General features: G+C 40.2%; 1 protein-coding gene across 4 annotated transcripts; it reads left to right on the top strand.

Annotated features, from left to right (window-relative positions):
- The first annotated feature begins 101 nt into the window (after positions 1 to 101).
- On the top strand, positions 102 to 17,429 carry MED20 (mediator complex subunit 20). Of its 4 annotated transcripts, none has more exons than XM_044672460.1 (4): positions 102 to 243; positions 1,507 to 1,651; positions 9,271 to 9,524; positions 16,742 to 17,429. In XM_044672460.1, the coding sequence occupies exons 2-4, from the start codon at positions 1,507 to 1,509 to the stop codon at positions 16,955 to 16,957; spliced, it is 615 nt and encodes a 204-aa protein (XP_044528395.1). In that variant the 5' UTR covers positions 102 to 243; the 3' UTR covers positions 16,958 to 17,429. The 4 variants fall into 4 exon arrangements, with proteins under 4 accessions (XP_044528395.1, XP_044528393.1, XP_044528394.1 ...); XM_044672458.1 differs by having other exon boundaries at positions 1,497 to 1,651; XM_044672459.1 differs by having other exon boundaries at positions 1,497 to 1,657; positions 9,277 to 9,524.
- The last annotated feature ends 1,000 nt before the right edge of the window (positions 17,430 to 18,429 follow it).

Below are 18,429 nucleotides of genomic sequence, written 5' to 3'. Positions count from 1 at the left end.
CTCTCTACCAGACACTTAGTTTAATACACCACTTCCGGGTTCCGATTTAGTACGTCACTTCCTGATTCTTTTCTCCACCCCCTTCCTTCACCCCACTTCCTTCTCTTCCCGTTGCTGTTCTTCCTTCCACCTCCCTCCCGAGTCTTGGCTGCGGGGCTTCCTTCGGGGAAGCGGAGAGGCCGCCGCATCTGATTCCTCGAGCACACACACTCTTGCCCGGCCTAGCATCATGGGAGTGACTTGGTAGGGACGCTAATGGGCACGTGGAGGGGGAGGGGAGGTTCCGTGGGATGGGGAGTTAACAAAGTTCCTTGGGTACCCGGAGCGGACCCGCGGGGGAGAACAGGGAGGGCGCTGGGTCCCCGAAGAGACCCCCTCCCAATCTCCACGGCCTTGATGGGGTGTTGTTCCCCTAGGCGGATGACTGCGGCATACCCAGACTCGGGTTGGCATTGGGCCCTTCCCTCTACCAGCTCTCAACTCCTCCCAATCCCCGGGTCCTGCAGGCCTTTGGGGATCAGGGAGCGTTTTGCGTGGATTTTGTAGAATTTTTTCAATTTGTAGGGTTTAGAGCTTCTGGGAGACATTAGAAATCATTTAAACCATTTCTTCGTTTTGCTAGAAGGTGAAGGGCGGGGAGGGGAACCGTGGAGGTCACTGAGGAACCTGGTCCGGCCTCCAGTCGGAGACTAACTACGGTAGAACTGGATCTGGAGTGCAGGATCTGAGCTTAGCCCTCCTGCCTTACCAGGTCTGTATGACCATCCTCCTTGGATCGAGGGACCGAACGTTATCCCTGGTACAGAGAGGAGGAAGAAGCCAGCTTCTGTATGCTCTTGGGCCCGGCTTCGGAAAACTCAGCGTGTTGAAAATGGAGGCGAAATGGCAATAGAAAATGTAGACTTAGTGCCTTCGTGGTCTGCTTTCCTCATCTATGGCCATGGGGTCCTTTGTCAACCCAACTTTTCTTTGAATCCCCAGTGCTAAGTGCTTACTTAGTAAATGTTTGTTGACGTTAAGGGCACTACCTTTTGCCTCCACACCTGAGAGCTAGTAAAGCCCTTTCCCTTCTGGGGTTATTTTTGGCACTTGCAAGTTGATTTCTGCCCTCTAGTAGTCCCCAGAGTTGAGAAATAATCTCCCTTTTGGGACCTGGAATGATGATGAGAGGCAAGGTACACGAGTGCAGGAACCTAGGCAAAAAGCAGGAAATGCGTTGGGAGAATGTGGGATTTGCCTTTGATCTGTTCGGTCTGATCCCTAGGATCTCTTTATCTTCCTTTCTCCCCTCTGGAGAATTCTCAGTTGTCTCAAAGCCACATACAAACTTCTTGTAGTCAGTGTTCCTTCTCACATGTGAGTAGTGGCATCTCTCAGCAGGAATGGGGCTCTGACTGGGCTAGGACCTGGGGCTTCTAGCTCCCTTTGCTGGATGAGAAGCTCAGGGAGCCTGTTCACATCTTTGTGGACCTGAAGGCTCATCACTACCCTTCTAGTGTGTCCCAGATGCCTGTGGCTGAGGGTAAGAGTGTCCAGCAGACCGTGGAGCTCCTGACCAGGAAGTTGGAACTGCTAGGGGCAGAGAAGCAGGGGACATTCTGCGTGGACTGTGAGACCTACCACACAGCAGCCTCTACCATGGGCAGCCAAGGTCAGTGTGTGGTAAGTAGGACAGCTGCAACCTTACTCAGATTTAGTAGCTGTTCATGTTCTTAAGACATCTTTCTGGCTTAATTTTTCTACTCAAGATTACTTTAGTATTTCTGAACTCCTGACAAATTTTTTTCTGTCAAAGGTTTGAGTACTAAGAAGAAATCTTTCCACAGTTTTTTGTTTTTTGCATAAAATTTCCTGTCTTGGAACTCTTTTCTGTTACTACATTGGCCACTTCCTAAGCCTAAAATGTACCTTCACTCAATCTCAATATATTCTCCATATGAAACTTTGTTTTTGACCTCCTTACGGTATCCTTGTTTTTCTGAAGTCCCTTTAACATCAACTCTTTCCATCTTTTGTCATCTTGACCAATTTGCTGGGTGTGAGGTGAAACCTCAGAGTTGTTTTTATTTGCATTTCTCTTATTAGTCATTTGAAGCAATCTTCTTTATGGCTAATAGTTAGCTATTCTTTTGAAATTTGTTCTAATCCTCGAACTATTTATCCATTGGGGAATGACTCTTGGGAGCGGCCTTATATCTTTGTTCCTAAATATCTTGGATATATACCAGATCATACCAGAGATGTTAAATGTGACAATTCCAGGGCAGTTAGATGGCTCAGTAGATAGAATGCCAAGCCTGAAGTCAGGACAACTTAGGCTCAACTCTGGTCCCAGAACTTCCTAGCTGTATGATCCTGGGCAAGTCACTTATCCCTGTTTGCTTAACATTTGCCTTTCTGTCTTAGAGTTGTTAGTAAAATAGAAAGTAAGAGTTTAAAAAAATGTCACATTTCCCTCAATGATTTACCTTCTTATTGTAGTTACACTGATTTTGTTCATGTAAAAGCTTTCACATTTTATGTGACTGAAATTGTCGATTTTGTCTTTGAAATTGTCTGTATCCTTTGGTTTAAGCATTTTCCTAAGCCTTGACTTTGAAAATACTTGATTTAATGTTTTCTAATTTTTTAATTAACATTATAAATGAACTACCATGACAAATATAACTAGTAACATAACCTACCAAGCTTTGGAAGTTCAACCAAGCTAGAAAGGCTTTGGGTTGCCTACCTGGTGGTGGACAGTGCACCTATCATACCAAGACCGATTTAGCTAATTTCAGAGAGGCTCATCACCAGATGATGAATTTCGGGGAGGGGTTCAATCCTATGACCTCATCATCATGGAGAACTCCTACTACTGATAGAGTCTGGTAAATCCCTTTAATTTTGTAGTCTTAGACAGTTGCCTGTGGCACTAACAGTATAAGGCAGTGATGGGCAAACTATGGCCCGCGGGGGGGGGGAGGAGATGGGGGGGGGACTTGAAACAGGTGACATTATTCCTAATCTGACGAATACAATGAGTGGGATACAATACAATGAAACCTCGAAAGAGTTGCCTTAGAAACAGACTGACAGATGAGCATTTCCTTTCTTTTGGCCCCCTCTTTAAAAAATTTGCCCATCACTGGTGTAAGGGACCTGTTTATGGTAACTCATCTAATGTGTCTGAGACAAGTTTTGAACTAAGGCTTTCTAGTGCCAATCATTAAAACATAAAGCCTCTCTTTCTCCTTCCTTTCCAGAATTATAGAATTTAAGATATGAAAAGAATATATAGTCTAGTCACATGTAAAAGGAACCCCAATAATAACATATCTTACAAATGGTTGTCTGCCTCTGCTTGACAACCCCTGAAGGGGGGGGATCCTGACACTTCCACTTAAAAGACAGCTGTAATTGTTAGATTTTCCTGACATTAAGGCTAAATTTGCATCCATTATTCTTGCTTCTACCCTCTGGAATAAAACAAAATGGAAGCTCATCTTCCACATTGAAAAAAAAAATCTTCAGATACTTGAAGGAAGCTTTTTTGTTCCCCTTCTCTTTCCTGAGCTAAACATTCTCAGTTCCTCCAATTGATATAATAGACTTAGGGCCTTTTACCATCCTGGTTGCCCTCCTCTGGAATTCTGTTTATCAGTGTCCCTCTCAGACTCTGGAACCCATAATATATACAGTCCTCTAGATGAGGTGTGACAGGAGAGACTTCAGTATAACTATAACCCTGTTACCCACCTCCCCATTCCTAGAAGCTCTGCCTCTCAGTACAGCCAAAGTTCATAATAATCTTTTTGGTTGTCATATCATACTTTGACATCAAGCTTACCATTTACCAAAACTCTTAAATCTTCCCCAACTTCTCCCTCTCAAAAACATCCAATAGTTTTTAATAGTATGTTTATGGGGGGCCCTCATCACTGCCTTACTGTTATAGATGATATTGATCTACTTATTTGATATTGATGATAGATAGCTGATTATAGACCTGAGCAGTTAGGGTCACTTGGTGGTAGACGGTGTATAAAGCTGCTGGACACAGTATAATCCAACACCTATTTATTAATTTCTCTCAGGTGAGGCAGGGAAAGGAAAAGGAGGTAAAGATAAAATATGAAAACTCTTACTCTAAAGCTAGGATTTACTAAATATATCCCACCAAACTGATCCACAAGGATTTTCTTCTCCTTAAACTATTCTATCACTTTCTACCTAACACCCAAATCTCTCTATTTATCCTTATCCTAATATATAAACTTCAATATTATTACTCTCCTTAAAATATAAAACAAAAGTAACAAATTGTCTTCTCTAACTGATCAGTATGGCAGTTAGATATCAAAATGTCTCCTCTGGCTCTTCTCAGCTTTGAGTCAGAACTCGTGCTGATTCAGTGAGGGAAAATAACACCCTCTAGTTGGTAGCTGCACTTCGTTTCAGGAGAGCAGCTTTGACAGCCAAACAAAAACTTCCCACCTTTACAGATGTCCTTTTAAGGTTTCACAGTTAAGTTTAGCCCCAGTTTCTAACTGATATTAACCAGAAAAAAGTCAGCCACCACCTCTCCAAACAGTCAGTATCCAGAGAGTGCCCAGAATTCCCCAACAGCCTTCCCAGCATGCAAATCTTCCTTAAAGTGACCGTTGTGATATTTCTCTGACTGTGCATAACAGGGGACAGTCGGAAAGAATCCTTTCCCTGGTATCTATCTCTCATTATTCTAGTTATTGCTATATAACTTAATTAATAACAAATTAAACCTAACATTACAAAACACTTAAATAAGTGAAGATACCACTTTCGGTCATGGACTATGTAAACTGTATGCATGTGGTCCCTTGAGGAAAAGACGTCTGTAGCCCTAGGCTGCATGGAGGAGCTGAGGACCATGCTGGGCTGACTGTACAGTCTTGGGGCAAAGGAATGAATTTTTTTTTTTTGTCTGCTAATTCTTAAATACCATTTTACAAAGAGGAATTTTAAGGACTTCTCCATTCCCCTTTTTTCTTGCTCCTCCTGCCTCAGGGCACTGAAGGGCTGAGGAATTGGTTGGGGGGCTTATGTCTTAGCCATCATGAGATGGACAGAATCATGGAAAGTTGAAAGCATCTTTAGAAATGTCTCAAGTTTGTTTCATCAATCTGCCAGGTCCTTCTCTTCCTCCATATCTTTTTCCCCCCAGAAAAAGCAATATTTTTATATGCCTCCCCATCTTATATTTGTAGAATTGGGTTTTTTTTTTTTGTATCCAAGTATAACACTTGGTATTTATCTTTTTTTTTAACATTTATTAATACTTATTTTTTTTAAAGTTAACATGGTTACATAATTCATGCTCTTATTTTCCCCTTCACCCCCGACTTCCCCCCTCCCCCCCCATGGCTGATGTGTATTTTCCACTGGTTTTAACAGCATTTATCTTTTTTAATGTTTTAATTAAAAAATTTTTTTTTATTAGTTACATGTAATTCCACATAAGTTTTCCAAAGTTATAGGATTCAAATTGTCTCCCTCCTCTCCTCTCTTCCACAGCTGGCAAACAATTCAATCTGGGTTATACACGTATTATCATGCAACATTTATCCTTTCTAAACTCATCTTATAGATTTTTCCCAATACTCTCCCTTCGAAGAACCTTTTGGATCCTATTACTCTTATCTATTGGACTAGCTATCACTCTCAGGTTTCTTCATCTGAAAATCTAATGGATGTGCCTTTATCCAAGTCATTGATTAAAAAAACATTCATTAGCATGGGATCAAACACAGATACTTCACTAGAGTATTGAATGCCTTTCCTTTTTTTTTTCAAACCCTTCCCTTCCATCTTGGAATCAATACTGTGTATTGGTTCCAAGGTAGAAGAGTGGTAAGGGCTAGGCAGTGGAGGTCAAGTGACTTGCCCAGGGTCACACAGCTAGGAAGTGTCTGAGGTCAGATTTGAACCCAGGACCTCCCATCTCTGGACCTGGCTCTCAATCCACTGAGCCACCCAGGTGTCCCCTGAATGCCTTTCTAAGTAGAACATTTAGGAGGTAAATAGCTCTGCCTCCCAAGTTGTCAATTATCTTTTCAATATAACTTTTTTTTAAAAAAAAATTTTTCTTAAACCCTTAACTTCTGTGTATTGGCACCTAGATGGAAGAGTGGTAAGGGTGGGCAATGGGGGTCAAGTGACTTGCCCAGGGTCACACAGCTGGGAAGTGTCTGAGGCCGGATTTGAACCGAGGACCTCCTGTCTCTAGGCCTGACTCTCAATCCACTGGGCTACCCAGCTGCCCCCCTCAATATAACTTTTAAAAAAACAAAACACGAAAGGTTTTTTGTTGTCCTTAGCTTGCCTTACCAGCCCCAGGTCATTTTGAATATTAGCTTTCATGGAAGTCTATTTATCTTGTTTCCTGGCCTTGTTTCCATCTTTTAAAAATCTAAGTTAGGTGGTAAGTTTCATATCAGTCTCTTCAGAAAAATTCCATTTTTTCTCTTCATTAGAATTGTTTCCTTTTGGGGCAGCTGGGTGGCTCAGTGGATTGAGAGTCAGGCCTAGAGATGGGAGGTCCTCGGTTCAAATCCGGCCTCAGACACTTCCCAGCTGTGTGACCCTGGGCAAGTCACTTGACCCCCATTGCCCACCCTTACCACTCTTCTACCAAGGAGCCAATACACAGAAGTTAAGGGTTTCAAAACAAAACAAAACAAAAGAGTTGTTTCCTTTTGTGCCTCCAGAATTTCATTTTTGAGCATGTACTATTCCACTTGGGCTGACTTCCACTGAAGCATTTTTGTCCATCAGATCCTACCTATCTCTTTGCTGAATCCTTTGAAATATGCTTTCCCCAAATCTGTGGGATATGCCAGACTATGCAAAGATTTCCTCTCCATTTCTGTCTACAAACTCGAGGAGGAAATTATCACTTCCTTTCTGGGATACATATCCTTTCTGCCTTAGCAATCAGTTCTTCCCTTTAGTGTGAACCAAGGCCATGTTGTGTCCTTTACATCTTGAAAAATGAAATTATCACTAAAGCAAATCAAATCAAGCCACTATTTTCATTAGAGAAAAAGAACTCTAGCAGATATAGAGAGAATTTTAAGGCCCCATCACTATATATATTATGCCTCTCTACCAAGCTTGTGATCTATTTTCCAAGATCTTCATCTCTTTCCTCTTTTTTTGTCCTAGTGGTTATAGTATGTCGGCAGTGACAAAAACCACTTATTTCTCCCTCTTTTGACCACCCAAATAACTCACCTTCAAGCTTCTCTCCTGGTTCTTGAATTTTATCATATGAACATACCTTCTTAATAAAAGATGCCATCCCATTCCTCCCACCTCCTTTTTCTTGTCTTGTTTATTTTGAATATGTTGTATTCAATAAGAGCCATGGTCCAGTCAAGAGTTTCATCCCACTAAGTCCTTCTGATAACCTTCGAGGTCAAATTTTCTTCCCTGCATTAGCATCCTTAGATCTTCTTTATCCCTAAACTTTGAGCCAATGTGTTTTTTATTTTTAAACCCATACCCTCCATCTTGGAATCAATACTGTATATTGGTTCTAAGGCAGAAGAGTAGTAAGGGCTAGGCAGTAAAGATTAAGTGACTTGCCATGGGTTACATAGCTAGGAATTATCTGAGGCCAGTTTTGAACCCACAACCTCCTGTTTGGATCTGGTTCTAAATCCACTGAGCCACTTAGCTGCTCCCAAGCCTTTGGGTTTTAAACAAAACTTTTTCTGTGTGTTAGATGCTGTGGGGTTTACTACTTGCTCCTTACTTGGATTTTTTCTTTTTTGAAATCAATTATTTTGACTGCTGTTCTTCTTTGTAGCTACTTTTTATGCTATCTGACTTGATAGCCTTCTCCCTCCTCCCTCTTTTTTAGTTTTAAAGTCCCTTTGATTAGATTTGCAAGCCATTTGGCAAATATACTCTCTCTCTTTTTTTAATACACTTTTTTTTTTTAAACCCTTCTGTCTTAGTAACAACTCTAAGGCAGAAGGACAAGGACTAGGCAGTCAGGATAAGTGACTTGCCTAGGATTACACAACTAGGAAGTGTCTGATTTGAATTCAGGGCCTCCAGCTCCAAGCCAGGTGTTTCATTCACTAAGCCACCTAGCTGCCCCACAAACATATAGTTTCTAGCATTTATTGGGTATAGTCTGTCACTGGCAGGTATCTTTCATTGTTCTCCTGACCTGACCTCCTCTTTTCTCTCCTATCTTTTTTTCCCTTTTTACATATATGTTATCTCAAATTAATCACTTAGAGGCTCTTTTTGGGGGCAGTGAAGGGAGGCCTGACCCTTTCTTTATCAAAACAACTAGTCTGTTCCATAGACAACAGACTTTGTCTGTTTATTGGGCCCTAGCTTAAATCTTTACAGGCTTTATAAAACCTACTAGAGCTTTGTCTCTGCTGGTATTGGCAATGTACTGAAAATTCCCAAGACTTACATTATAAATATATATGGAGAAAACAGTAGGATAGTAGAAAGAACATCAGCTCTGGAGTCAGAGGTCTTGGGTTCAAATCTCGACTTGATGCCTAAACCTACGTATTCTTAGGCTAGTATCTTAATGTCCCTAAATCTCAGTTTTCTCATTTGTAAAATGAGGGAATTAATTAAATGGTTTTTAAGGTCCTTTTTAACTCTATGGCTGTGATCACTTGTTCTTATATCCTTTTGATACTAAGATTTTGGAAAGCAATATGACATTCATATAGATATGTTACAAGTTTGAGATCTAGTTATGGGGGAGCCTTTTGATGTAGATTCCATAGACATGGCTCACACTGGTTGGGATGATGTGACCGAACTGGGTTGGAACTCAGACATGCTGTCTTGTACCTTAGCATCTGAACTTTTTGCTTCTCACTTGTGAAGAAGACATTTCCCAAGGACAGATCCTTTCTTAGTCTTATGTTGATCTAGGATCTCTATATAAAGTTGGCTGGGCATCTCTGGGTGATATTTAAGACTAAGATTGTTTCCTCTTCACCTTTCCATTCTTCCCTCCCTTTCCATACACACACACACACTCTCTCTCTCTCTCTCTCTCTCTCTCTCTCTCTCACTCCAAGTTTGTCTGATGCTTCTGAGTAAATGCCAAGACTATCTGCAGTAGGGCTTCCTTCTTCCAGGATCGTAGAATCTTGCCATTGGAAAGGACCTTAAGGGCTTCTTTTGTCCAACTTCCTCACTTTATACCTTGAATTCCACATTGTTCTGGATTTGGTAATGAGTTTGGCCTTTACTCCCTTCTAGGCCAAGCTGGGAAGCTGATGTATGTGATGCACAACTCAGAATACCCTCTAAGCTGCTTTGCCCTCTTTGAGAATGGCCCCTGCCTTATTGCTGATGCAAATTTTGATGTGCTTATGGTGAAACTCAAGGGCTTTTTTCAAAATGCCAAGGCCAACAAGATTGAGACCCGGGGCACCCGCTACCAGTACTGTGACTTCCTGGTGAAGGTGGGCACTGTTACCATGGGACCCAGTGCTAGAGGCATCTCTGTGGAGGTGAGTCCTTGGGGAAATAGGGTTAGGGATATTGGGGGGGGGGGCATCCAGCAAAGAACACTGAAATTTACTGAATCCTTTAAATGAGCATAAAGCTTAGAATGAGCTTTAAGGAACTTAGATAATATTTAGTTCAACTCCTTCATTTTATTGGCAAGTACCAAAAAGGGAAATAACTTGGCTAAGATCCTACATATAGTGAGTAAGTAGCGGAATGGAGACTAGGACTTTGTTCCCAATTATGTCTACCTCCTGTGTGCTAACTTTGTTTCCCATTGTTTTCCCAGCTACCTATGTGCTTCTGTTCTCTTAAGGACAATAATTCTTAAGAACACTAGGTATTTTGAAAACAGGAATTTGATATATGGTATAGAGAAGCAGTGTGATATACTAGAGAGAGGGCCATGCCTTGAAATCAAGAAGACTTGGTACATGGCCTACCCTCTGACCATTGCTAGCTATGTGACCCAAGAGTTGCTCATCAGACAAGTTACTAATCTATATTATCCACAGTTTTCATTATTTGTATGGAACCACAGTTCTAGGATAGGCTTATTCCCTCCCATTAATGTGGAATGTGAAGCAATTCTTCACTAGCTGTTTCCCTAGCCTTCATTAGTCCAGAGAAAGATTAGTTTTCAGGGGAAGGAAAGAACAGATCTGGGAGGTGAATAAGAAATAGCCAATGATGATGATAACAAACAATATATATAGCACTTTTCTATAGTATTCAATTTGTAAGGTAGGCACTATTATTATTCCCATTTTTACACATGAGAAAAGTACCATGAGTACTTGAAGCATGTTTTAGCTAAACTTTGTATCAGCGCCTGACATAATTACTGATGATTAACAATTCTTTTGCTGCTTTGAGTGTAGAAAACATAGTTACTAGTCCTGAGTTGGAAGGAAGGGGATTTTGGAGCAGGAAGGTATAGAAATGAGCTGTCCTGATGATTACTTTTTTAGCTATATCTGATGTTCATATTTGTTCTTGATATCCTATAGCCATGTTGGTGAACCTATGACACATGCTCCTCTTCCCCTCTCCACACACCTAAGGACATTTCTCACATGACCCATCCCTCTACCCAGCAGCACAATGGGAGGTCTTCCTCCTTCCCCTGTCTGGGGTAAGGCAGGGGGCTCACATGCTGCCTGAGGATTGCAGTTTGGGCACTCAGTCTCCAAAAGGTTTGCCATTGTAGAGATTAAAATTAATATACAAGAACTAAATATTATATTTTATAAAGTTTTATTAATAATAAACTTACAAAAAACTAGAGTGAAAAGGTACTAAACTAACTTCAGTCAAGCTCGTGAAGAAGAGAGCGAAAGGGGGTGGAGCTACAGAACCCATAAAACAACAACATGACCATGCAAATGTGGAGGCGCAGGAGAGATTAAAGGGAGTTTGGGGAAATACTAAGGGACTTCTGGGGGATGAAGTCCAAGGTTCAAAATCTACATTTATACACCATCATTGTCCTATAGAATAATAATTAGGTAACTTTTGAGAAATGGCATTAAGAACTATTTTGTAAGACAAGTGAAACACAAATTTTAGATAAGACCTTTTATTGTCCTCATGGAGTTCACAATCCAGAAGGTGAAGACAGCTTTAATATATACATTACATAATAAATATATTAGGTATAAAATGAAGTGCTATTAATGAGACTCTAGGGGAAGGAAGGCCTTATATAATAACTCATATTTCTATAGCAGTCTAAGGTTTACAGAATGTTTACTTCTCAACAACCCTACTTACTTACCCATGGTAGGTCAGGTATAATGAATAAAGTGTCCTGTGAGCTAGGTCTTTGAAGGATGGTTAAGATTTAATAAAGTATAGAATGAATGAAATCTTCAAACCTTTTTCTTTTTAAAAAGAAATCTTATTTTTATTGGGCATTTTGGTTTCATATCATCTTTATTTCTAAATATGCTTCATTAAGCCAGTTCTTAAAACAAAATATTGAAAAAGTATAGTCTAATATTTGAAATGTATAAATATAAGAAAAGCTTCTAAAACTAAAGACTAGTCTACATTTCTTATGCTTTAATTTTAGATTTACTTTTGTTCGATAACTTAATCTACTTCTGGATCTTAACTAAAGTTTTAGTTGCTTTTATTGCCTATATATGTGTCCTAATTCTTTGATCACTACTAAAATACATAAAGAAAAAATTGCTTCATAAAAAGAAGATAGAGGGGAAAAAACATAGCTCAGCAAAACTAATGAACATATCAACCATTTTTGACAGTATATGCAATATTATGCATCCATAGTTCCCTACCTCTGCAGTAAAGGAAATCCATAGGTTAATTTTCTCCATTCTTTTTCAGCACTAAGTCATACAACTATGCTTGACCGTTTTTCCATCTGTGACTTACCTTTGAACTTGATAAAGATGAACTTCATTCTCTCCTTCCCTCTTCTGTCCTACTATTTTCAACCACACACACCCAAATGTATAGTGCAGATACCTATATGATACCTTCCCACTTTGTTCCTACATGATTACTTTCAATAATTTGACTTTTCCAACTTGATAGAAATTGACAAAGTGGAGTGTGAAAATTCAAAATTAACATTGTAGTATAGCACATGTGTATTTAGACATAAAGCTTAAACTCACTGTCGAATTTATGTAATGGCTGGAGATGGTGGGACCCTTTTTCCACTTGAGTGCACAGCACAATATCTTTTTTTAATAACAAATTTTAAAGTTCATTTATTTAATTAATTTGGAGTGTTTTTCCATGGTTACATGAATCATGTTCTTTCTCTCCCCTCCTCCCACCCCCTTCCCAAAGCCAAAGAGCAATTCCACTGGGTTTTACATGTGTCATTGATCAAGACCTATTTCCATATTATTAATATTTGCACTGAAGTGATCGTTTAGAGTTTACATCCCCAATCATATCACCATCAAACCATGTGACCAAGCAGTTGTTTTTTTTTTCTGTGTTTCTACTCCCATAGTTCTTTCTCTGGATGTGAATAGCATTCCTTCTCATAAGTTCCTCAGAATTGTCCTGGATTATTGCATTGCTGCTAGTAGAGAAGTCTATTATATTCGATTGTACCACAGTGTATCAGTCTCCGTGTATAATGTTCTCCTAGTTCTGTTCTTTTCACTTTGCCTCAATTCCTGAAGGTAGTTCCAGTTCACATGAAATTCCTCCAGTTCATTATTCTTTTTAGCACAGTAGTATTCCATCACCAACAGATAACCACAATTTGTTCAGCCATTCCCCAATCGAAGGGCATCCCCTCATTTTCCAAATTTTTGCCACCACAAAGAGCACAACTATAAATATTTTTGTAAAAGTTGTTTTCCTTATCTCTTTGGGGGGTGGGGTATAAACCCAGCAGGGGTGCACAGTATTCAGTCTGTGGATTCATTGTGAGGGATGTCAGGAATCACTGGCTTAGGCAGGGCTGCCTGCCTCTCCTCTTGTCAGCCTTGGCCTTCCCTAGCCCTTTGTCCTCCTCTTTCCCTCCTCTTTCTCTAACCCCCTGGAACTCTCCTCTGTTCTTTCTTTTTTGAACCAGACCTATGTCTTCATCAATTCAGAAACTCCTAGCTTCCTCTGCTAGTGCATATGGCATCTTTGTAATATCTAATCTAGAGCAGTGAAGGTAAACTGATTTCCTCAAGATCTTGCAGCCAGGATGTGTTAGAAGTGGGATTTGGACTCAGACCTGCTCTTGATCTCCCTTGCCATGATGTCTCTTGTTAATTGTTAACAAATTTCCCTGCAACCTACATCTATTCCTTTCACATTTCCTTCTATCTTTTGGTGCTCACTGAAAGTATAGTTTCTTCTAGAATACATTGTTTTCCCTGGAACCCTCTCTTAAGATTGTCTGCTCCTTCTCTCATATCCCCAGCCACATAGAGCCAGGAAGAAATACTACTTTTGATTGGTAAAATCCTTGTTCCCTACTGCCACTTTTAGACCCTTCCTCTGCCACCATCACTTAGCAACCATCTCTCTTCCTTTAAAGCTCACCGTAGTCTCTTGAGAATCTTGTCGTTGCTATCCACTGTTCTCTCGAGGTCACTCTTTCTTTTTCTCAGTGAATTCAGTACCTTATTCTCTGCCACTATCCCCTTCAGACATGTTGTGCTCCAAGAGTCTCAGCCTTCTTAACCATCATGTCCTCTCTTCATTCTACTTCATCCAAGCATAAGTGGTCAAACTTCAGACTGCACCTACTCAACTGAGTTCACCTCTGGTGTTGAAATCCTTGCTCAAGTATTCAGGGAGGCTAGTTGAGAAAGAGTGTACTAGGGTCCATACTTAAACTGAATTTTGTTTTACTTCGAGAAGGTTGTTTGTGCCTGAGAAAAGGAGATTCACAGCTACCTATGTGTGCTCCCATCAGTTCATCATTGTTGTAGGTGTCATAGGAGGTTTTACTCAGTACATTAGCAGATAACCTGTTTCTTAGATCATATCAGAGATTTTCTTGGTCCTAAGGGTGAGTAAAGGATTTATTGTCCAGAAAAAAAAAGTCCTGTATTAGAAGAAGAAGGGAGAATTATATGGAGGGAGGAGGTGTAAAATAGTGTCTGAACTATTCATATCAGTTTTCCCAAAAAGATTTGCTGAGTGCCTGATGTGTCTAACATTGTGCTAGATGTTCTAGGAGGATACTTTTCCTTTAATATCGCCTTCCTAATGGTCATCCCTTTTCAGAAACTTCAAGTGACCTCCCCATTGCTTGCTCAATAAAATATAGATTTCTGATCCTAGTGCGCCAAGCTGCCCACAGACTGGCCTTCCCCTACCTTTCTAATCTTGTTTTCTGTTGAAGTTTCCTTTCTTATAAGTCTAACTTAGGTACCATTTCCCCCCTGAAGTATTCTCTCTCCTCACATATTTCATAGCACTTTGCCTGGATCTCTCCTTTTATTCATCATTCACTGTCATTCAGCAAATATTCATTGAGTACCTCCTTCATGCTAGACAGGGCTTTAATTACTGGGGATACAAATACAAAAAAAAAAAAAAAAAAAGGAATAGTTCAAGGAGCCCATATTCTACCCAAGATGGGAAAACAGTATATACAATGAAAATTAACTTGAGGCAGTTAGATGATATAGTAGATAGAATCCTGCACCTGGAGTCAGGAAGACTGGAGTTCAAATCCTGATTCAGATAGAAGTCATATGGCTGTTGGCAGATCTCCTAACCTTTCTCAACCTCGGTTTCCTCATATGTTAAAGTGAGGATAATACTTGCACCTCCTGGGGTTGTGAGCACAAAAAAAGATAATCTTTGTATAGCACTCTGCAAGCTTTCAAGTGCTGTATAGATGTTATTACTTTTAATAGTTATTCTCATTACTACTATTATTAACTAGATGCAAAGTAATTTCTGGTGTAAAGGCTTTAGTAATAATAAGACCTTATATTATGCATATAATATAATTAAGCTTATTATAACAAGAAGCCTCGTATTATCATAATATTATATTATTATAAAATAATAAGCTTTTAACTATTAAGCTGAACTTAGAAGGGGCTGGAAATTTTTTGAAGGGGTGGGGGAAGAGCATGTCAGGCATAGGGAAGTCTGTGCAGAGTCTGAGAGATGGAATCTTGTGTGTAGGGAACAACAAACAGCCAGTATAGTTGTGAAATATGTGAAGGAGAATAATGCTCAGTAAGCCTATGCCAGATGGCATAGGAGTTTAAAAGCTAGAAGAATTTATATTTTATCCTGGTACCAAAAGAGAGCCCTGGAGAATTCTTGAGCAGGAGAATGAGATGTTCAGATCTCTGATTTATGAATGAAGAGAAGGGAATTTTAATATAGCAACTACTATGTACCAGGCACTGTGCTAAGTGCTTTAATGAATGGTAGTTCTGATGATATGGAGAGGCTGGGAGTCAAATTAGGAACCTATGTCCATAGTCCAGGCAAGAGGTGATAGGTCCCTAAAAGTAGGGTGGTTGCTGTAAGTGAAGAAAGGGTACTGAAGAAGAGATATATTTCAGAGATAGAACCAATAATCAACAACTGATTGGATTTGAGAGGCAAGGGAGAAGGAGTTAAGAATGACCTCTTGTTTGCAAACCTGAGCAATTGGCCAGGTGATGTCATCCTTGATGAAAATAGGTAACTTAGGAAAAAGATAGGTTTTAGGGGAAAGATAGTACTGTTTTGGATATTTTGTGTTTGAGATGCCTATATGAATTCATTTGGAAATTTCCAGTAGGCAGTTGGGAGTGAGAGTGGTACTCAGGTTTGAATATATGGATTTAGGAATCATTTGGTAAAAATTATTAAATCCATAAGAGCTGTTGAAATCAATCACCAGTTGGACATTGAATAAAAAAGAAAGCCTTATCAAGAACAGAGCCTTTTGAAGTAGACTGGGAAGCACTCAGGGAGGTAGGAGGGGAACTAAGAGAGAGAGAAACCCAGAGAAAAGAGAGTATCCAGAGGAAAAAGGGGGTTAATAATATAAAATGCTTCAGAAAAGTCCAAAGGGATGAGGATTGAGACAAAGTCATCAGATTTCACAATTAAAGAGATCTTTGGTAACTTGGAAGAGTACCTTTTCAGTTGAGTTATAAGTTGAGAAGCCAGGTTGTAGATGATTGAAAAGTGAGAGGAGAGAATTTATTTATTTATCTGTTTGTTGTTTTGAGAGGAGGGAATTTAGAGACCATGAGTATAAATTACTTTTTCTAGAAATGCAGCTTTGGAGTAGAGAAAGGAGAGATACTGGATGGTAGCTTTTTTTTTGACAATGAAGATCTGGGCATGATTGTAAGTAACAGGGAAATAGCCAGTGAATAAGAAAAGATTGAAAATTTGGGATTTTTTTCAATATTTTGCACTTAATATCCTCATACTTACTTTGTCCTTGTCTTTCCCCTACTATTAGATTATAACCTACTTAAGAGGAGAATCTGTCATATCTTGCTTATATACCTAATATAGAGAGGCAATCATAATGGATGGAGTCAATTCAAGCATAAGAGAACCCAAGTTCAAATCTCAACTCTGTGACCTTAGGCAAGCTAGTTCAATTTTGAGTCTCAGCTTCCTTATCTGTTTAATGAAGGGTTTGATTAGATGATCTTTAAGGTCTTTTAAAGCTTTAAATCCCATGATCTTAGAGTTTGCATGTACCAGGCACTTGATTGAATACAATTATTCTCAAATCATATGTCCTTTTGGCCCCTAGGTGGAGTATGGCCCATGTGTGGTGGCTAGTGATTGCTGGAACCTGGTCTTGGAGTTCCTGCAGAGTTTCCTGGGCAGCCACAATCCAGGGGCACCAGCAATGTTTGGGAATAGACACGACGGGGTGTACGGCCCTGCTGACACCATGGCCCAGTATATGGAACTCTTCAACAAGATTCGAAAACAGCAGCAGGTGCCTGTGGCTGGTATCCGTTAGTGAGTGGGGAGCTGCAGAATGATTGGCGTTGCCAGTGTGACTCCACAGGAGACGAAGGTGCTTCATCCCAGCCCCCCAACCCCTGGAACACAGGACATAAAGGCCAGGCTTCTTGTCTTCCTCTGCACATACAAAACTGGCTTTATTGTGGGGCTTTGTACTCCCCTCACCAACACACACACACACATACACATACTGAGATACCCTTCCCCCACCCCTGTGTACAGTGTTCATAGGATGAGCCTTGTGGCTCTTGAGCTCTTCTTGGGAGAAAAGAACTGGATGATTGAGAAGTTGGAGCTTTTTTCTCATCTTTCAGGAAGATAGGCCAGGGGGTGGTATCCTTGACTTAGCAACTGCCATCAGCCTCCTGTACTCTCAGGCCGCTATGGCCTTGGCCCTGTTCCCCATTTGGATGGGCTACTTTTATGTTCTTATTATTCTGTAATAAAAGTTTATTCTTTTGGTCTAAGGATATGCCTGGGTTTCTGTGATGGAAATGGGTGTGGGAGTCCCCTGTGTTCTTACTATATTTTTGATGGTGTTCTGCTGAATTTTGCTGAAGTTACTGGTAAATTGGCTTGTTTGGGGTGTTTGCTGATTTGCTTTAGCTCTCCCCCTCTGGGGCTTGGAACTGTCCCTAGGAGTGTTTGTTCTTGGCTGCCATTTTGCAGTTTTTCTTTGCAGGCTTTGTATACCTTTGAGATGATAGACAGGGACACGTGAGCAGTTTCCCAATTCACTTTATCATAGCTATGAATCTGGCCTCCCTAATACTAGCATCAGAACCAAGTGTCTTCCTAATTTATCTTGCCTTGAGTTCATGGACGTAACTGAAGGGATTTTCCTCCCACTTCATCACCTCTAGATGGTCCAAGTACAGCCTATATTCTTATGCTTTTCTCAACTGGAGCTAGTCCATGGGAAATTTGGAAACTACCACGGCCCCCACTAATTCCCAGGCCAGACCATACTGAATACCTTAATCAGTGCTGCAGAAAGCTCAAGAATATTTAGCCTGGAGAAGACAAGTCTTAGGGGGGAAATATAATAGCTGTCTTCAAATGTTTGAATGCCTGTCATGTAAAAGATGGGTTAAACTTGTTTTGACTCTAGAGGATAAAACTAGAAGCAAGAGGTAGAAAGGCAGTTGTAGAGAGACATGTTTCAGTTCAATATAAGGAAAAATTTCCTGATAATCAGTTAGAGACTTTCTCAAAATAAAAAGGGCTGCATAGATTGACTTGGATTCCCTATCTAATGAGGGAAAACTTAAGTAGAGGCTTCATGACCATTTGCCAGGTGTGCTATGAAGGATACTCTTACTCATGTATGGGCTGGACCAAATGTTGTCTTTCTTTCCAAAGAGTTTCTTTCCAACTCATGAGACTGTGATTCTTTGAATGTTACAACAGGAAGAGACCTTAGAAGTTATTCAGTTCAACTCATTTTTACAGAAGAGGAAATAATCC

Source organism: Gracilinanus agilis, chromosome 4, assembly GCF_016433145.1.
Source record: "Gracilinanus agilis isolate LMUSP501 chromosome 4, AgileGrace, whole genome shotgun sequence".
Classification (NCBI taxonomy): Eukaryota; Metazoa; Chordata; class Mammalia; order Didelphimorphia; family Didelphidae; genus Gracilinanus; species Gracilinanus agilis.
Note: the sequence above shows the minus strand (reverse complement) of the source record. Positions and strands in the feature narration are given on the sequence as shown.

Excerpts from the sequence above, each read along its gene's own strand:
- MED20 (XM_044672458.1), top strand. Across the intron at positions 1,652-9,270 it reads CTCTACCATGGGCAGCCAAG|GCCAAGCTGGGAAGCTGATG; the intron begins GTCAGTGTGTGG and ends ACTCCCTTCTAG. Across the intron at positions 9,525-16,741 it reads CTAGAGGCATCTCTGTGGAG|GTGGAGTATGGCCCATGTGT; the intron begins GTGAGTCCTTGG and ends TTTGGCCCCTAG.